The sequence below is a fragment of the Bos mutus genome, chromosome X (genome assembly GCF_027580195.1).
Source record: "Bos mutus isolate GX-2022 chromosome X, NWIPB_WYAK_1.1, whole genome shotgun sequence".
Taxonomy (NCBI): Eukaryota; Metazoa; Chordata; class Mammalia; order Artiodactyla; family Bovidae; genus Bos; species Bos mutus.
The window spans coordinates 70,993,209-71,014,051 of NC_091646.1; the positions used below are offsets into that span (position 1 = coordinate 70,993,209).

At 41.5% G+C, this 20,843-nt stretch overlaps 1 protein-coding gene across 8 annotated transcripts in view; it reads right to left on the reverse strand.

Moving 5' to 3' along the window:
• Positions 1-20,843, reverse strand: part of DLG3 (discs large MAGUK scaffold protein 3) — a 52,388-nt gene that overhangs the window by 22,736 nt on the left and 8,809 nt on the right. For 7 of the 8 annotated variants that reach the window (XM_070365599.1, XM_070365598.1, XM_070365597.1 and 4 more), the window contains one exon: positions 958-1,072. In XM_070365599.1, the coding sequence (XP_070221700.1) occupies positions 958-1,072 (115 nt within the window). Of the gene's footprint in view, positions 1-957; positions 1,073-19,915; positions 20,050-20,843 lie in introns of those variants that run through there. The other variant, XM_070365602.1, reaches the window with a different exon arrangement.

The following is a 20,843-nucleotide window of genomic DNA, read 5'->3' on the forward strand; positions in this document are numbered from 1 at the left end:
AACCCAAGAGTTTGATACAAGCATTAAAACACAGACACACACAAACATACACAGACACATACAAACACACAGACATACACAAACACACAAGCCTCAGAGGACACACACACACACACCTCAGAGGAGTAATCCTGCTTCTTTCTCTGAGGATTCTACCCTTGGAGAGATACAATGTACTTACCCCAGACTGTTGGAGTTTTGCCAAGAAGCCCAAGCAGGAAGAAGAAAACTATCACTAATTCTAGGAGTCCATAGTGTTCATTTAGCAATCTAACGCTCCAAGGTTTGTACTTTGACCTGACAAAGTATTATTATGTGCCTCAAGGGTCACAAGCTCAACCTTGGGCAGTATCTCTGAAAAGCTTTAGCAGCAATCCAACGCTATATATCCTTTCCACCCGCCCTTCCTGTGGAAGGTACATCATCCCATCCTATGTTCCATGACTCATTTACAGCAGACCAGTGCAGCAGGGAGTGAGCAAACACAACTTAAAACAAACAAAACAGAATGTAGCAACCTGTCAGTTCTTTGGTCTCTTAAAAGAGACCCTGTACCAGAACACAGTGATAGCTGATATGTTCGGATACAAAGTCTGATGTCTATTATGCATATGTGGAAGTGGGAATGCCAAGTTTCCCCTCAAATCACAGATTGTGAGCAAAGTACTTTGAACATTTGAGTGCTATTTGAATGCTGACTAGCAACAGTCTTTTACAATTAGAGAGTACACTGAAAATTTCCCATACTGAGTCATTCAGGAGTGAAAATGAAGAAGCCAGCTCACAAAAGGGAGGAGATACTGACCATAAAGTACACAACCTGAGCACACAGTGCAAAGTGTTGTTTTAGTACTGGGAGTACACACTCCCTATCCCACTAGTTAAACAAGAAGGGCTGGGTTGGCACGGAGCTTCCCTCATGCCACACAAAGCCTAGTGTTCCAAAGTGAGACTTACCTCACATACAAGGACCTCTTCTCACTTGTTCGCAGGGACCCAGACCCAGAGCTCATGCTGCTGTTCATCATCTGTTCTCGCAAGTCATGGATCTTCGATTCAAAGCGACTGTACTCTGTCAGGGAGACAAGGGAAAGGACAGGAAAAAAATGAACCCAAGGAGCTGCACTGAGCCTATCTGCCAGCGGCCAAAAGGCCAAGAGGACCCTTGGCTTCAAAGCAGCCAGAGCCAGCCCAGTCAATCTTTGCTTTGATAAGCAGAGTACCTCTGGCAAGCACAGAAAGACCGATTTCTCTCCACCCCCAGAGTGAAAGAATGAAAGAATACACCTGAAAAAATAGTAACTTTTGGACAAATCGAATGGAAAAAGCTTACTGATCTTAAAAAATAACTGGAAAGAGGTCCCAGAGCAGCCTTCATAAATCTTTAGAGCAGACACTGAGACCCAAGGAGAGCAGATGGGAAAGGAGACTTTCCCGAAAAGTGGATTGCAGAGAACAGATGGCCCTGAGACGCAGGGTGGAAGGGCAGGAAAAGACCTGAAGCCATTATATGATTATTAGGCAAAGAAGATGATCTGTTTCTAGGTGACTTTTTTTTGAGGGGGGAGAATGGAATGCAGTACAAAGGTAAAAACAAACCTCACAATCAGAAAAGGAGATCACAAAGGTCTCCTGAATTATTTCCCTCTTAACAGGGTCTTTGGCTTCAGTAACAATTGAACAAACATCACAATAAAAATTCTCCCAAACCCAGAAGTCTGCTGATATATTTCTCCTCCAAAATCATCTAGTCAGTAGGATCATAAGTCTGTGACCAACTATGTAGCCCACTGACACCATCACATAGCCTGAAAAAGCCTCATCATTCTGGAATGGTGACTCCAAGTTTATATCCAATTTAAGAAAACCTGACAAAGGAAAATGAACTCTATCCATACAACTACTATAAAAGGCTTTTTATAGGGTTACTTTACTGTGACATTCTCTTAGTACATCTCAAATGTGATATTCACATTTACCACACACATACAGACACACACACTCAAACACACACCTCACACATTTTTCAGGTCTATGATCGCCACATAAAATGGGATATCTCTAAGGCACAGACTGTGAAAATGATAGAAAAGAGGCATACTTCATTATGAGAAGCTGATTTTAAAGGAAGTCAATACTAGAGGGTTGAAGGTTTATACTAGGGGGTTGAAGGTTGGGAACTGCTTTAAAAAAACAACCACATTTCCAGGGGGAAAAAATTCCACAAAAGCATTTTCATTCACCACAGAGGGCTGGCAAGAAGCATCCCCATCTAGTCTGTACGACTCTACAGGCAGAAAACAGAACACCTGTTCCAACACCTGACACTCCCCCTCCCCTCAGCAAAGCAACCTGACCTTCAGTTGGGTATAAAGGGAAACAGTAAAAAGCCTAAAGGGGAGAGAATAGAGTTCTAGCTCAAACAAATCTCCTCTTCCCAACCAACTTTCTTTTTGTTCACTCTGGTACCAGTGAAGCCAACTGGTTAAATTTGTGTGCTCTTTCATTCATCACGCACTGGTGTTATGGTGATTTGTCCTCATTACTTACTCCCATCCCTGAAATCCTGCAGGAAGCAGTTAAGTCACTGACTCACCCATTAAATGTTGGGGGGAAAGAAGAGAGACAGCAGCTGGACAATGTCCCTGTTCTGAGGGTTACAAGGCAACACATCAATATCAATGAGGTGTCCCAATTTAAAGGTAGAGGGCGGTGAGCAATCTGTCATAGCAGCCCTGGACAGCAGCAGGGCTATCTACCTCCAGAGCCGCCCAGGCACGGGTCCCACCCTAAGGCTCAGCCCTCCAGCCCAACCCTCTCTAGTTGGCTCTTTCTGGCCCTCCTCCCGACTCACCGGCTGAGAGAAGACCAGGTGAAACAAAGATATTTCTGACCAAGCAGCCCTTTCTTGCACAAGATAAGTAAAAGGCAGAAATATGCATTGAATGCAGGAAAAAACACCCAATCTATCTTTAAGCTGTTTTCCCCTCTCCCAACTTGTTTATATATTCTCTTCTTTGGAATTGCTTGCCCATTGAACTCCAACTTAGCAGCAGGTCATGGCAGTTGCTTAGTAATTACATTTCTTTAAAAACCCTTTAAAAAACAACCACCAAACCACCATTTCCTCAAGCTCCTAATCCAAGGTTGATAACACTGGGCCAGAGGGCCCACTTAAAATAGACTATAGAAAGAGAACAAAGCTATTGCTTTAAGGAAGTCATTTTCTGTTTTCTACATGCTACTAAGCTTTCAAATCTATTAAACAGTGTTTTATTCACTTTTCCCCATTCAGATGATCCCCTTAGAGTTCTAGCTGCTCACGGGCCTCTGGCTTTTATTTGCAGAGTTATCTAATGTCCAGTAGGCACAGAATAGCCTCTGAATAAATGATTGTTGGGTAAACGAGAAGCAAATTAGAAAACTGTGCCCAAGTCGATGCTTCTGTTCTCAAACTAATAAACCTAATAGTTTATTTAACTGATGGCTGTCAGCTTCACTGAGGGCTTGGAAAGGTAGTTAAGAGGTATTCCCATTTACTTTTGTTCCCAAGGTTAACTGTTGAAAGCAAATGGAGTATATATTTTTTAAACACCTTTTTGAGATACCAATAACCCACAGTGGGCATCTGATTAGCAAACTTGGTTTATAACAAAGAGAAAATAATTTTAACAAAAAGCTGTTTAGAATAGTCTTTAGATAGATAGTACCTCATCTTAATATTAGAGGCATCATTTCCCAAGAACAAAAGCTTCACCTAAACAGTATCTGAATTCTAAGACCTCACAATTTGCCAAGGCCTCACTTCCCCTTCCACTCAAAACAAACCTGTTGCTGGAAGGCATATCCTAGGCCTAAGTCATTGCCTTAGAAGCCCACCAGACCAGCATCTATAACCCAAACGTCCTACTTCAAACAGGCTATTTTAAAGAATATTTATTACTAAAATCTTAAGTCTACTAAACTGTGTTATATTTATTTTTTCCCATTCAGATGAACCCAACTATTTGTGATCCACAAAAGACATCCACAGTGAGTCATTGCTCCCTCATTCTCTTTACTAATCACAGAGAGAAAAGGAGGTGGGAGTAAGGAGGACAGTCAGACATCATTCCCCAAACAGGGTTCCTCACTGACCACCTGGGGGCCCTCTGGAAAAACCAGGATCTTGGACCCTCGCCCGTGACACACGGACTCAGAACTTACTGAGTAGGCCCAAGAATCTGTACTTTTGACAAGTATAAAGGTGATTCTGATGCCAAATAAAGTTTGAAACTGCTGGTCTCGATTACAGAATTGAATTTTGTTAGTTCAGGGAAAAGATAAGGTAAGTATTCTGTAGCCAGTCTCAAAAAGAAGGTAAGACAAGAGGGTTGGAAAGCTTTCATAAAAAAAGAAATGGTAATATAATTGCAAATTCCATGGGAAAATGCTAAAGAGGCCTCTGTCCAATGTGCCTGCAAAGAAAGCTAATGAGTTTACACTTTTTAAAATTATAAAAGTAGCATATGATTAAAAAAAATTCTTTTTCTTTGGACATTCCTCTATCATTTCCCCATCCCAGTGCCCAGAAGCAACTAGCTAGGATTTTTAGTATGTATCCTTCCAGACTTATTTTCTGTATATATCATTTATATACATTAACAACTCACAAAGATTCACATGCTTTTTTCATTCTCTGATGTCATGGCAACCTATACTGACATGAATCATGATCTACCTCATTCTTTATAATAGTTGCACAGTATTGCATATTATGGACAGATCATAATTTATTCAGTCATATCCCAACTGACATATATTTAAATTGTTGATTTTTTACATTACAATCAGTGCTGCTCTGTTTATTTGTATGAGCATTTCTATAGCATAGATTCCTTGAACTGAAACTGCAGGGTCAAATTACATGCACATGAAAAAATTTGATTGGCACTACTAAACTGAACCCCAACATTCTGAAACCCTTCTAACTGGAAGTAAGGATAAACTGCTATTCTAAAGCTTCCAGCAGCTTTTCTGATCCTGAAGAAATAGAACTTACCTTTAAGGACAGAGTGATCTTTCGTTTTGGGAGAAAAAACTTTAATAAGCATTTAGGTTATGTGAAAGTAAAGCCAAAACTGCATTCTGGAATAGACAAAAAGGAACCTCAAATGTTCTCTCTGCATAATCACAGGAAAGGTTTACCGATGGGTGGAATTGCTGATTTAAAGGGATTGTCCTAGTACCTATATGACATTCTATCTACCTCTAGAAATACCCACTTTTAGTTTTGACCACTTTGCATCCACCTACTTGATAATTTCAAGCCAAATCTCCCTGGTACAGGAAACAACAGCCCCCTTTCCCCTGTGCACAACCAGTGTTTCCTCAAGTTTTGCTGATGTTCTTCCTAACTGCCTCCTCAATCCATCTCTTTCTTTCTAATTTCCACTGTCATTGCCTTTTTGTTTTCTCATTAATATTTCATCTCTTGCCTGGATTTAGGTCATATAGTTACCTCCTCTCTGAACCACTGCTGTATTGCTCTAGCTGGTAGTCTGCCCCCAGGCTCTCCAAATTCCAGTCCAGTTTAAGATTCTTATTTGAAAAGCCTTCCTAAAACTCCAACTTGGAGCCCCTCATCCAAGTATCTATAATAATTCAGTAGCAACTAAATCTCAACTAAAATGTCAAAGACTGCTAAAACCATCATCCTATCACTCTTAGCTGATCTAGCCCATGTGTCATCAGACAGATCATCCTCTTTTAAAAACATTTTATTTTTTTTAATTGGTGGAAAATTGCTTTACAATTTTGTGTTGGTTTCTGGCATACAATAACAGAATCCTCTTTTGAGTTAACCTGCCTGCAACTCTTGAACACAATTTGTTCGTTCCTAGCTATTACTCCCTTGTCCTGAAATTTTCCTCCCTACCTGACACTGAATATCCTTTATGTTGTTCACCACCCTGAAGTTTTATTCATTCATTTATTTATCCAAATATTAACTAAATGTCTACTGTGTGCCAGGCATTATGAGAGCTGATGGGAATATAAAGGTAATCAAATGGTTCCTAGAAATTACAATAATGAAAGAAACAACTATTTAATTACAACTTTAGTTATGATTGTGAGACTAACAGGGTGACCCAACCTACTGAGTGGGGGATAGCAGGGTGTTAACTAAGGTTTCCATGAGGAAGTGACATTTAAGTTGAGTCTTTAAGGATGAAGAGTTAGCCAGGGGAAGAGGGATAGATAAAGCATTCCAGATAGAAGAAACAAAATATGTGGGGGTAAAAAATATCTGGATCACAGGGAAGTAAGGAGATACTGGCAGATCAGACTAGGAAGGCAGACTGAGGTCAGATTATACATGACCTTGTGGATTTCTGCATCCATCCTAAGAGTAACAGGAAGAAGTCACTGAAAGATTTTAAGTAAAGGAATGACATGAACATGTGTGTATGTATATCACTTTGGCTGTCATGGGGAGAATAAGCGTGGTGCCTCACATGTAGATGTAAGTTTCTTCAGAGCAGAGAACCATGCTTTCTCTTCTTGTCTAGCACCTACAGCCTGGGGGTGGGCAGCCTGCTTTACAGCATCCAAACCAGCTAGCTCCCAGTCTCTGCTCAAATACATCCAATGTTGGGAAGCTCTCTATTATTTCATCATTAGACATTATTCAAGAGAAAATTGTTAGATTGAGGGCCATCTCTTTTGTTAGCTGGTCCTATTTTGGTGTCTAAAACAGCATAAACATGAGAGATTCTCTTCTGTATAACTGTACGAAGGAACAATTTAAAGAAAATCAAAGAGCTTGGAAAGCCTGGAACAGGTTCCAAGACTACTGAATAAGACTGAATAGAATGTAGAGTGTGAACAGGGGAAGGGGAAGTGATGGAAGGTTGGGGGCCAAATTATAATAGTTTGAGTAAGGGCTTTTCTTACTAGGCTTTGGGAACCACTGTTAAGTGTTTAAATAGGAAAGTAATACAATTAGAACTAGGTTTGGGGGAAGATTATTCTGAGAACATAATATAGAAAGGAAAACAGGGACAAAGGCAACAGAGACCAAGAACCTGTTCTACTAGTACAGAGAGTGACTTCAAAGGCTTGACATAGTGTGGGGGCAACTGAGGATAGAAAGAGAGGCAAGAATCAAGAAATATGCTGGCGCCAGAGGAGAGAAATTTTGACATCTGATTGGATGTAGAATGAGAAAGGATCAAAGGCAGCTTCTGAGTTGTTTCCTAAAAGACCAGGAAAAGGTGGGATAATATCAGCCATAATAGAGAACGGCCATCATGTCCTCAAAATAAGTTCTCTCTTTTCCAGGCTAAATATTGTTACTTCCTTAAACATTCTTCATCTAACATGGTTTCCAGGCTTTCCACTACCTCTCCCTTTTTAAAATCTAGTGCCCAGAATTTGTGATGTCATTTCCTTTATAAAACTATAAGCTCCTTGATGTGTTTTTTGTTTCCTTCTCAAAGTTTAGCATAGCAATTAGCACCCTTGTTGAGTCAACAACCTTTAATGAATGTGTAAACTTGCTATAAAGATCTGACAGGACAAACCTGGACACCGTAATTCTCAAATTCTGGCTCCTCAGGAACTAATGTATGGAAAAAGAACACAAAACTTTCTCCTTCCACTCACCCCAAAAGGGTAAAAACTGAACAAAACTGTAAACCACTTCTGCAAAACACTAACATATCAGAGCTTTCAAGACCTACTTAATAGCGTAATACAGCATCAAAGAGGACTGAAACTACAATGTTCACTACTATGAAATGGACACATAACCAGGCCTCCAAAGCCATCTCCCCTCTAAGACTCTGATCTCAAATGCATCTACCTTCCTAATGACAGAAAAATTGTCTTCTTGGTATTAGAAATGACACTTGTCAGTAATTTGGAAACGCTGAAAGGGGCTCAGTTCCTCAAACTATAGAAAACTTATTTGGTTCTATTTGATTATGGGTAGGAAAATGTTGTAGAGACAAGAAACAAATAGAAGCAACAAAGAGTACTTAGTCTGCATGCAGCACTGACTACCTATGGTGTGAACGAAGATATAAAAGGTAAATGCTCCAAAATAAAATAAAAGCCATGCCTACCAAATTCAGAAATGACAATGAAGGTGGGGAAACAACTGGATGACAGACTTCAGACACACAGACTGTGACAGGCAGGAACAATGGAAAGACGCAAATACAAATAAAATGAAAAAGAGAAATGTAACTTGCTGACCTTAAGTTCCCACACAAATACTGAGTAAAAGACAGGGCTGAGTAGCAGCACAGTGTCTTGGTTTGCTATCATCACAAAATAAGTCAATAGTTGCCCAAAGACTCATTTGTTCCTAAGGAAGTGAAGGTGTTCAAATCTCAAATTCACACAGCCCTCATTTGCCATTGCTGAGCTGCCCTGAGCTCAGAGGAATCATGTGAGAGAGTCACAAATTCTGATGAGTATGAAGTGTTTTTGGTTTCCACAGTTGCCTGTGGAATGCAAACCCTCAGGATTTGTATGAATTACAAGCAGCAGTACCAACAACATAGTTCATGTTTTCAAAAGAAATGAATGGAGCCAAAAATAAAATAAGCCCAATAAAGAAGATACCTTTTATATGTCAGTGTGGAGATAAGCATATGAATCGTCAAAAAGCACATTTCTTAGAATCACAAACTTGTCTCTATAAAATAATATGAAGCCTATTACTTGGGTTAGTTTCCAATTATGGAGCCTACTATTTAAAATATCTGACATCTTTAAAACTAAACCATTTCTCAGGTCCCTTCTGATTTTGACATAATTATGATTTTAAAATCAAATCAATGCGGTCTATAAGAAATCAAACCTAAGACTAGTCTAATTAAAATTTTTAACATGATCTACAAGAAGGAAATCTTCACATCTGCAAATAATTCTACATTCTTTGGGTCAAAAAATACCAATGTAAGGAGTATAAATTGAAACAAAAAGAATTTAAGGCTATATGAGAGGGCAGAAAAGTGGCAAACAGGTCTCCATATGGGCAAATGGTGCTTGAAGAAAATTTCAGCTCTACTTTTAGAACAATGGGCTCAGAACTATGACTAACCCAGAACAGAAACTTCAGTGTCATTGTATTTTGGTCCCTCCACTGTCACAATGCTTCCTCAGCCATACACACACATTACCAGAGTTCTGGACAGCATCCTGATACTGGGAATCCAACAGAAAACAAGACAATCCATATCAGCATGCCATAAAAAATTCCAGATTATTCCTACTGACTGGATGTTTCTGTCCCCTAACGAGCTTAGTGAGGATGCAGGAAGGGCACTGAGCAAAAGCACTGTACTATATAAGGTGCCATGACATTCAGCCACCTGGTCTGAAACGAGTAGCATAAAAATGCTTTGATCTTATATCAAGCTAAGAAAAAGTTTTTCATAGGACCTAGCCACTGGCTCTTCTCACCCTATACTGAATCACCAAACAGAGATCAGGGTAAAAGCTTCAAATAGGGTCTTTTCTCTATTTCTAAAGAATTTCATATAGCGTATTCAAATAAATACAAGATTAATAAAGCCTTTAGCTCCTTTAACCCATAAGTCAAAGTCTATGTAGAATCACCCCAAGACAAAACATCTCATCTGGAAAACACGAGAATGAATAAAGAATTGTACCTTTCCTTGCTCTGAAGGTAGCAGGTACTCTTGTTCACAACAATCTTTCCCACTTAACAGAAATATTGCAATATAGTGACTGAAACACAACATTTTATGACTAAGCTTGCTAATGAGTTAATGTAACTGATTTCTTTTATTATTTATTTTTAATTGGAGGATAACTGCTTTACAATATTGTGTTGGTTTCTGCCTTATATCAACATGAATCAGCCATAGGTATGTAACTGATTTCTGTTTTGTTTTGGGTTTTTGTGGCTGCAGCTGCACCCAGCAGCTTGCAAGATCTTAGTTCTCCAACCAGGAATCAAACCCAGGCCCTCTAGAGTGGAAGTGCAGAATCCTAACCACTGGACTGCCAGGGAAATCCTTGATTTCTATGTTTTACATGTCAACTGAGAGTCTAGATTCAACTATTCTTCACAGTGGTCACTCCAACAGGATCACAAATTATCTGACAATGTTTATTGGGGTATCAATTGGATCTTTTGGGTCAAGTTTCTGTGGAAGGAACCCAGAAACTGAGACCTAGAGAAAGACCCTTCTGGTTATTGTCAAAGCATCTGTGGTCATTTCTCAGTAACTGATAATCCCAGAGTAAAATATCACAGAACAGAATTAAGAAACCCAAAATCCAAATTATGAGTACGTGAGTGTGGTTGTGTATGCGTGTGCATAATAAAGGTGGCACTCCAAAACAGCAAGAAAATAATAGATTATCTGATAAATGGTTCCAAGGTAATTTCTTAAAATATTTGGAGCAAAAATAAGGTAGTATCCTATCTTACATCATAAATAAAGTCCCAGCAAGTTAAAGTTTTAAATGCAAAAAGAAAAACATTAAACAACTAGAATTTTTTAAAAAAAAGGTGGACATTTATTTTCTCTCAGAGTAAGAAAGGCCTTTCCAAAGCTATGGGCAGAGGCAAAATACACAAAAAAGAAAACACTGATAGATGTGACTACATAAAAACAAAACATCTGTACATCAAAATAAAATAAAAAGCAAAGTACAAAATGGGAAAAATCTTTCAACATATATGACTGACTACTTTAAAGCTTTTACGGGTCAGTAAGAACTGCTTCCCAGGTGGCGCTATTGGTGAAGAACCCACCTGCCAATGCAGGAGACGTGAGATACACGGGTTCCATACCTGGGTCAGTGAAGATCCCCTGGAGGAGGGCATGGCAACCCACTCCAGTATTCTTGCCTGGAGAATCTCATGGACAGAAGAGCCTAACGGGTTACAGTCCGTAGGGTCGCAAAGAGTCAGACACGACTGAAGCAACTTAGCATGCATGCAAAAACTGATAAATATACCTCAACAAGGAAATGGGGAAAGGGTATGAACAGGCAATCCACACACAAAAAATGATCAATGAACACACACACAGAAATGTTCAATTCTATTATTAAAAAGACATACAAATTAAGATATGCATTAAATAACATTTTTACCTAATTTGCACAGATATTTTAAAATAATACTCCATTTTAGCACGGATCTCAAAATATACACTTTTATATTGTTGCTGGAGATAGAGAAATATATCAAATACATATTAAATATATCAAAAGTCTTAAACATGTTCATATCCATTGGCCCAATAATTCCATTCCAAGGAATTCATTCTGAATACACAATCCCAGATTCACAAAAAGCCTCATACAAAGATATGCATCAATGTGTTATTTATAAAATAAAAAAACTGCAAACAACCTACATGTCCTCCAATAAGGGAATGATTACATGAATTATGGTGCACACATGATGGAATATTTAATTATTAAGAACCACTTTAATAAAATATTAATGACATATGCTAAGTTAAAAGAATGGATACAAGACTGCTTAAATACAATGATCCCAGTCTTGAAAGACATGAAAGACATACATATATACTATATGAGATATAAAAGTTTGGAGGGAAATACACACAAATACAAGGTTATTTCTGGAGGTAGTTTTACACATGATTTGGGCTTTTTTTTAACTTTGTATTTTGTTGTTTTCCAATTTTCTACAAATCTGAATGTAATATTTATATACCCAGGAGAAATATAATTTTTAAAATTATATATTACAATATAAAATATAATCTGAGGGGGAGGTGGAGGCAGACTGAAAAGGACAGGCCCAAGGATGAAGACAGGACACACGGGCACTAGAAATTCCCCTCCATGCTGCTCCTGGCTCATTCTTCATTTTTCCCTGGGAGTGATCACTCAACCAGCTGCAGACAAATCCACTTAAACGTATTACCACTACTATCACCTTGCCATCTTATCCAAGAGTAAAACAAAGAAGCCCTGCCAATGCCTTGCTGAAATCTAGATATACCACATCTACCATATTTCCTTGATGTACCAGTCTAGTAACCCTGTCCATCAAGGCAATTTGGCAGTCTGACATGATTTGTTTGACCTTGGTGAATCAATGGTGGTTTCAGTGCTCACCACTTCTTTTTCTGAGTGTTTACAAGACAACTCAATAATCTAGTTTATTTAACCCAAGATTTGCAAAATTCTTTCTTCTTTTTGAAAATCTGAAGGACACTCATGTATGCAGACCCCTAATGTATATATTTATACAAAATGTGTTAATTTTATGAAGTTGAAAATTCCCCAAATCTCTAAGGTGTTTGCATTTTTAAGATATCTAAATTCAATGAAAAGTAAACAAAGATCCATTTCAAGAGGATGAAAGTCTTACCACACAAAAGAAGAGGGGAAGACAAGACCTTTACTAATGCAAGATTGTTATTAACTCAAAACTGTGATTCAGTAACACTCTAGTCACAAACAGGAACTTGTGAATTGAATTCACAACTTAATTCCACTTATCTAACACAGAATTTGAGTTAGAAGAAACATGTGGGATCATTTCACACAGTCCCATCATTTTATAGATCAGAAAATTGAGGTCCAAAGAAGTTGACTAGTACAAGATCATTCAGCTGCTTAAAGTCAGAACTAGAACCCAGGGCCTTGGCTACTCCTCCAAGATGGTTCCCTTTCTTAAGATAAAAGGAGCAAAACCCATATTTTTTCATCTCAATGACAATGATATGTGTGCGTACTTAGTCGCTCAGTCGTGTCTCACTCTTTGGGACCCCACAGACTGTAGCCCATCAGGCTCCTTTGTGCACTGGATTCTCCAGGCAAGAATACTAGAGTGGGTTGCCATGCCCTCCTCCAGGGAATCTTTCCAACCCAGGTACTGAACCCAGGTCTCCTGCATTGCAGGCGGATTCTTTACCATCTGAGCCACCAGGGATAGGCCCAAATTATTCTATCTCTCTATTAAAAACAATAAAACAATTACCCTATTATGGAATATAAGTCTAAAGCTTTAAACAAACAAAGCAACAGTGTAAATATCAGGGTCAAGATTTCAACAAGCAACACATTAAATTAAGAAATCCTAAAAAGCTATAAATAAATAAGAAATAATTCATTTTCTACATTATTCTAATCATTCTACCCTATCAGAAGAACCAATGTTTTATAGACACCAAAGTTCCTAGGATTTTGTCTCAAACCATCTAACAAGGACAAGAAAGCACCTGTCTAGCTAGAATCAGAATGCTTTGCCAACTCTAGCTACCATGTCCTTAAGCTACATGGAAGCCAGAAAAGCCCAGTGTACGCAAGTACAAACACAGAGCGGGGGAGCATACGCTGTATATAAAGTTCAGGCCCAGGAGGCAAAACTGAAAAGAAAGCTAACATTTTTTTCTCTTCTAAGTTTGCAAAACAGGGTGGGCCTAAAAGGGTGTAGCCACTTTGACAAAATCTGGCAGATCCTCAAAACTGTTCAATGTGGTTACCTTATGACCCAGCAACTCCACTCCTAGGAATATATACCCAAAAGAATTGAAAACATATGACCACACAAAAACTTCCCATGAACATTGATAGCAGCAGTATTCACAACAGTTAAAAGATGGAAACAACCCAAGTCCATCAACTGAAGAATGGATAAACGATTTGTGGTATAACCATAAGATGAAATATTATTCAGCCTTAAAAAGGAATAAAGTGTTACATGCTACATCAGGATGAACCTTGAAAAAACTATGTTGAAAGAAGCCAGATGCAAAAGACTGCATATTCTGCATATTATATGATTCCATTCATATGAATGGGCCAGAAAAGGAAACTTTACAGAAACAGAAAGTAGATTAGTGGGTGCCTTGGGCTAGGAAGAGGGGAGGAGTTTGGGGGAAATAGGGAGTGACTGTTAATGGGATGAGACTTCTTTTAGGGGTGAGGAAAATGTTCTAAAATTGACAGCTGTATCACTCAGAACATTCTAAAAACCACTGAGTGGTACACTGTAAATGGGTGAATTGTACAGTATGTGAATAAGCTGGGTTTTTTTAAGGTGGGCCCTATCATTTTTATCAGCTCAGCATTCCTAGCTAAAATTATCTGCACCCAAGCCCTCCAGCACACAGTTGATAAGAGTGAAAGGTAGCACCTTTCCTCCTGCCTCCCTCTAATCACCTGAGTAATGACATAGTTGGCTTGCTCTGGTCTCAAGTCAATTCGTAAACAGCTTGAGAATCAAGGGACCAAGCAAAGCAAAACTGACTGGCAAATAATAAGCACATGAAAAGACGCTCAACATCATTAGCCATTTGGGGAAATGCAAATAAAAACCACAATGAAATACCACTTCCCACCCACCAGAATGGCTAGAATCAAAAAGACTGACATTTACAAGGGTTGGCGAGGATGTGGAGAAACTGTAACCCTCACACTGCTGGTGGGAATGTGAAATGGCACAGCCACTACGGAAAACAGCTGGGGTATTCCTCGAAAGGTTAAATATAGAGTTGCCATATGATCCAGTTATATGCATACAGATGTTCAAAGAGTAGTAAAACAGCCAAAAAGTAGAAATAACCCAAATGCCTATCAACTCATAAATGGATAAACAAAATGTGATATATTCATACAACAGAATGTTATTCAGCCATAAAAATAAATGAAGTATTGATACATGCTACCATACAGATGAACCTCAAAAACACTATGTCAAGTGAAAGTAGTCAGTCATAACAGACCATATAATACATGAATCCATTCATACAAAATGTCCAGAACAGGCAAACCCATATAAGCAGAAGTAGATTAGCAGCACTGAGGGGGATGGAGAGGTTGGAGGGGTGGGAGATAGCTAAAGGATTCAGTTTCTTTTCGAGGTGGTGAAATGTAAAATTGATTGACAAGATGGTTGCACAACTCTGTGAATTCTACACCACTGAATTACACCCTTAAATGAGTGAATTGTAAGGTCATAAAAAATGAATTACAAACACAACTCCATTTTACTGCATTAGTATTCTTAAGCCTGCACATATTAAGTCAAGCCAGTCAACTTTCATCTTTTGGCTCCTCCTGAGGTATCCCCCACAATACCATTCTGTGGCAGTCTTCTAAGTCCTCTTTCCTTTTGCAGGAGACAGGGTTCTCCCTCAGGTTTTGTTACCTCCTTTGGTATAGGAGTTTGTGATCATCAAGATTTAAAAAGCTAACAATTGGGACTCTCAGAGAGTATCTTCTGGGTAGGGTAGGGGGGCTCACAGCTTCTCTGCTGTGGAGAAAGGCAGTCTATTGGCAAAAGCCTGGGACACGAAGTTCTCAGGAAATCTGACTTCAAATTTTGATTCTGCCCCTTACTGGCTGTGGGACCTTAAGCAAGTCACTCAACCTCTCTGATCTTCACTTTCCTCATCTGTAAAATAGGGATTGTGTGTGTGTGCTTAGTCATTCAGTCGTGTTCTACTCTTTGTGACCCCATGGACTGTAGCCTGCCAGGCTCCTCTGTCCATGGGCATTCTCCAGGCAAGAATACTGGAGTGAGTTACCATGCCCTCCTCCAGGGGATCTTCCCAACCGAGGGATCTAACCTAGGTCTCTCGCATAGCAGGCGGATTCTTTACCGTCTGAACCACCAGGGAAGCCCAGAAAATAGAGATAATACCACCTATCCCATATGGATATTAGTGCTTACAAAGCCATCTAGAACACTGTTGCTGTTCAGTCACTAAGTCATCTCTGTCTCTTTGCGACCCCATGGACTGCAGCACGCCAGGCTTCCCTGGTGGTGGTGGTTGGTGGTTTAGTCACTAAGTCATGTCAGACTCTTGCGACCCCATGGACTGTAGCCTGCTAGGCTCCTCTGTCCATGGGATTCTCCATTTTCCATGTCCATGGGCTGCCATTTCCTTCTCCAGGGGATCTCCCTGACCCAGGGATTGAACCTGGGTCTCCTGCATTGCAGGGATTCTCTCTACCAACTGAGCTACAAGGGAAGCCCACTATCTCCTGGAGTTTGTTCAAACTCATGTCCTTTGAATCAGTGATGCCATCCAACCATTTCAACCTCCATCACCCCCGTCTCCTCCGTCCTTCAATATTTCCCAGCATCAGGGTATTTTCCAATGAGTCGGCTCTTCACATTAGGTGGCCAAAGAACATAGGGCTGTGCTAAGTGCTAAGCTGTTTCAGTCATGTCTGACTCTTTGCAGGCCTATGGACTATAGCCTGCAAAGCTCCTCTGTCCATGGGATTCTCCGGGCAAGAATACTGGAGTGGGTTGCCATTTCCTTCTCCAGGGGATCTTCCCAACCTAGGGATCGAACCAGTGTCTCTTAAGTCTCCTGCATTGGCAGGCGGGTTCTAAGAACATAGAGATACTCAATAATTCAACAAAATATGTGCCAGGCTCTGGACTAGGTGCTGGGGCACAAAGATAAATACAATAGTAGCTGCCTTCAAATTGTTCAGTGTAGAAATGCTGTTAACAGGAATTCATTTTCTTCCTTTCTTCTTTTAGGATGGCAGTAGGAGTTTCAGGACTTTGATTCTTTGCCTTGATAAACTTTCACCTCTACCCTCTCAAGAGAGATCATGCTGATAGGGTGGCAGCTACATTTACATCCCTCATTCTCAAACAGGGGAGATATGATGGTTACTTCAATGTTATGGGGAAAACATCCCTTTTATGCTTACAAGTTATTATCAAGACTGATCCTTTAACTCTTCCAGGCCTTACCTGTACATGTTTCCATGGTGAAAAGTGTGCTTCTTCAGCACTTCAAAGTAAGTATGGAAAACTTAATTCTTTTTCATTCCCTGTACCCCCGCCCCAGCCTGTCTGGATTTACATTCCAGTTGAAAAGACTAGTCACAAAGGATCAGTTCCCAGTTTAGCTACCTTAGTGACCAATTTCTGGCTCTGCCCCTGATTTGGGGTTCAGGTTCTATGCTAAAAACAAAAGGGCTTTCCAGAAAAATACTATCTCAGTTTATAAACAGAGGCTGACAGAAAGTAACTAGGGAGGAAAATGTAGGAGATGATAGTTTCTAAATCAAAAATGTTATAATACGAAACCCATCCTTCCCTTGATAGAGCAATTCCACAAGTCACAGAAAAATATTTTTCATTTTAGAATAAACTGGAAGGGAGCCTTTGCCAAGAGCCAGTGTTTAAATTTTCAATTTGAATTTTAAGCAGGATTATACATGCCCAGGAACATCATGCTATTTTTAGCTAAATAGGTAGGATTGCTGTGTCCACAACAGTTTGGAGCAATCAACAGTGAAACTATTAAACAGCATCTCTCACTGTGGTACCTTATCATTTAGCACTTCTATTTCCATTTTAATATCTTCCAAAGCTTCCATACAAATGTTTATAAAGCAACCATGCTAGGCATAATACAAAGTTTATATAGATAGACAAGGTTCCTATCTTCATTATGGGTTCAACCCATTAGGCAACCAGATATTTCAAAGTTAGAGCTGCCATCCAGCTTAAATGCCCAGATGAGATACATCAGGAAGCAACTGTCCTACACTTATCACCCTTACAATGCTTGCACCATCTCTATGTATTCAAAAGAGAGGGGTAATGAAAGTGTTCTAAAATTGACTGTGATGATGAATGCACAGTTCTGTGAATATACTAAAAGCCACTAAATTGTACACCTAAATGGATGCATTGTATGGTATATGAATCATATCTCAATTAAGCTGTTAAAAAAAGGAGAAAAAATGTTCTTACTCTGATTGTTCTAATTAGTTAAAGCTATTTTTTTAAGTTCTCCTACTAAAGGATATCTAGCTACAGGCTGCACTGGTTGAGCAATGGTGCCTCAGGGGCCACCACAGTGATCACTCGCACCTTCCCCCACACATACATTTTTCTTTCCCTCACTCTCTCTTCTATTAGTTTCCCTGTTCCTTTTCTCTGCTCCAAAAAGGTCTCAGGTTTCTAGGTACTCCCAAGCACGATTTGTCCCAAGTGGTGGACTTTAGGATTATACTGATCGCTGACCCTCAGCAACGTTCCCTTCATGACCTTAGGCAAGTCATGTCCCTGCTTTCCTGTCGCTGTTCTGATCTGCACAGTGAGGGCTTGGACTACGTGATCCTTTCCAGTGCCCACATTTCTTGCGAAAAAGATACAAATGATGAACACTTATTTGGCCAATAACATGGAAAGTCTCTGCCATTTTAGCCAACAAATATATATTTGGATTATTCATTTTGTAAATGCCTATGTGAGGCAATCCTCCAAAGAACAGTATTTAACATAATTATAAAATAATTAACATGCAGTCCTTATTCTTAAAAACTATCACTTTATCAAAGAAAATTCAGAGCCCAACATAGAATGCTTGATAGTCCCTCTGGGCCTGTTTCTAAGGGTCCATTTTTTTTATGGGCAAAAAAAAGAGTTTGCATGTTGAGGCCCTGATGGATTTTCCAAACCAAGGAAAGAAGTGAGATTGGGGTGGCAGAGCCTTAACAACAGTGGTTCAACTAAATCCTAAGAGAAGAAGGGCTTTGTTTCTCAAATGGTAGAGAAACCTAACATAAGACAGCACCTCGACAAACATCATAAACGCTCAGAAACATGCCCAGAGAGCAATGAATCCCTTCAGCCTGGACAACTTGTGGCTCTTTATGGAAACCAATTACATTCTCCCAACAAAACTCACACAAACATGTAGTTACCAGTTTCCAACATACTACCACCAAATTCACAGTATTGTTTCCCTGTGTCCAGTATCAGTGAGTAAAACCAAAACACATCAATTTCTCTCTCTCTCTCTCTCTCTCACACACACACACCCCCACAGACACACAAGAAACCATTTTCTTTGCAGAACCTAGGTTGCCTAAGCAGTGGGCATGAAATGGATAAATATTGGTTGCTAATAAAAATCAGATGGTGAGGTTTACACGGAGAAGCAAACAGCACACGCAGGCATCATAAAGACAACAACCCTAATGTGTTTCTTGTCATTAAGCTGGACACCCAACACGGAAAGAAATGACTCAAGGTGTCCATTTGCATCCCTCTTTCCCAGTACCTCAGATCAACAAGCTCTCCTGTTAGTCACCTCCCTACTCTAGTCCCCATCAAAAGAGCCTAGTGCAAAAGGTGGCAGGCCCCTCTCTTCTTGGCCTGCAGGCGCTGAACAAGGGGTGGGGGTGGGGCAGCGGAAAGGACAAAGGTAGGCGCTTTCCATCCCTCACGGCTTTGCAACAGAGCTGCCAGCCTCTCCCCAATCTCATCAAGGAAGAGAGCACCTGCCCGGGGGAGGGCCCTGCCTCCATCTCAGTGACCGGCCAGCGGGGCCTAGGTGTCCCAGGAGCCCAGGCACTGCAGCCCTAAGGGACAAAGACCGGCCCGACAAGGGGGAGGGGGGACGAAAGGAGTCGGCGACAGTCGGAAAACGCTGGCAAGCAAAAGCGGGCGTGGTTGGGGCGAGAATACAAAGCCCACCTCGGGGGTTCCCAGAGGTCGCCAGGTCGGGGGTGGGGGGTAGTAACGGGTGTGGGGGAGGGGAAGACGGAGAAAATTCCTCAGAGGACAGGAATTAGGGGCGCAGCCGCTGGCACGAAGGAGGTTAGGAGGCGAACAGAGGCCCCGGGTTAGAAAGGGCAGAGTTCGTGGGTAGGGAGAGGTGATGGCCAAGAGGTTAAGAGACCCACAGGGACTCAGTGGCGCGAACGCTCAGCCGCGCGAGGCGCTCCGTGGGGCGGAGAGGGGCCCTCAGGAGGGGCTCCAAAGCCCTGCGCCGCGCGGAGCTGTGGACACGCGGCCCAGGGATTCCAGGAGAGCGCAGAGTTGGGGGCACAGTGTGGGAAAAGAGTCTGAGAACAGAACCGTAGAGAGGCTAGGGGGGACTGTGAGGGGGCCTGACCCCTGTCCGCCCCACCTCACCTGGCGCCGGGTCAGAGTCCAGGTCTAGTGCTGAGAAAGCGCCAGCTCCCGCCGGCCCCTCCGTCCCGCGCGGGAGACCACGGACACAAAGCGGGGCCCGCGCGGGAGGAGGGGAAGAAGAGGAGGAGGGGGGAGGGGAGAGAAAGGAGGAGGAGACGCCTGAGGCGCGCGAGGGGGGGGGAGGAGGGGCGCCCGCCGCCCTCCGCCTGGGTCAGGGGGCGGGGCGTGAGGCTGAAGGCCGCGCTCGGCCGGCCAATGGCCACCCCGCCGGCGGGCTGGCTCGGGCGCGCCATCCCGCAGCTCACCTCGGCACCTGGACCTTGGCTGGCCCCAGCCAATCAAACGTCTTCATTTGCATAACTGGCCCCGCCCACTCGCCCAGGCCGGGGGACACGCTCCAAGAGAACACAAAGAAGAACCCCCGTAGAGGGAGGGGGATGTCTACTTCCAAGTCCCAATCCGGAGAACCTAGCATCACCTTTTCAGGGGGGTTATGAGTGTTTCACGGTCACCCTGATAAGGGGAGAAGTGGGGGTCACAGAGGCTGGTCCAAGCTCTCTTGAGAAGTTGGTACTCTTCTCCCTTGGGTCCTTCTAACCAAGAGTTACTCGCCTGTTCCAGGGTACAGTTATGTTCTTCGCCTCTGCCCCCACTTCCCTCTCCCCTTTTTCCAGTCGCCCCAATCTCTGTGCTTCCTCCCTTAGGCTGCTGCCCACTACTGGCCTTCAGCTGCACTGCAGCCCTAATCACAAGGCTCTGAGCACAGTCTTAATAGATGCTTCCAACCCACCCAGAAAAGGGGAGAGGAAGGGGTTACTGTGTGAGGGTAGAAGAGAACTAGTCAAGTGGCTTTGTTACCTATGATGGCAAAAGCCAGCAATGAATAATAGGTCTAATCTTCCCAAATCATCTTGTTCCGCCTTCCCTC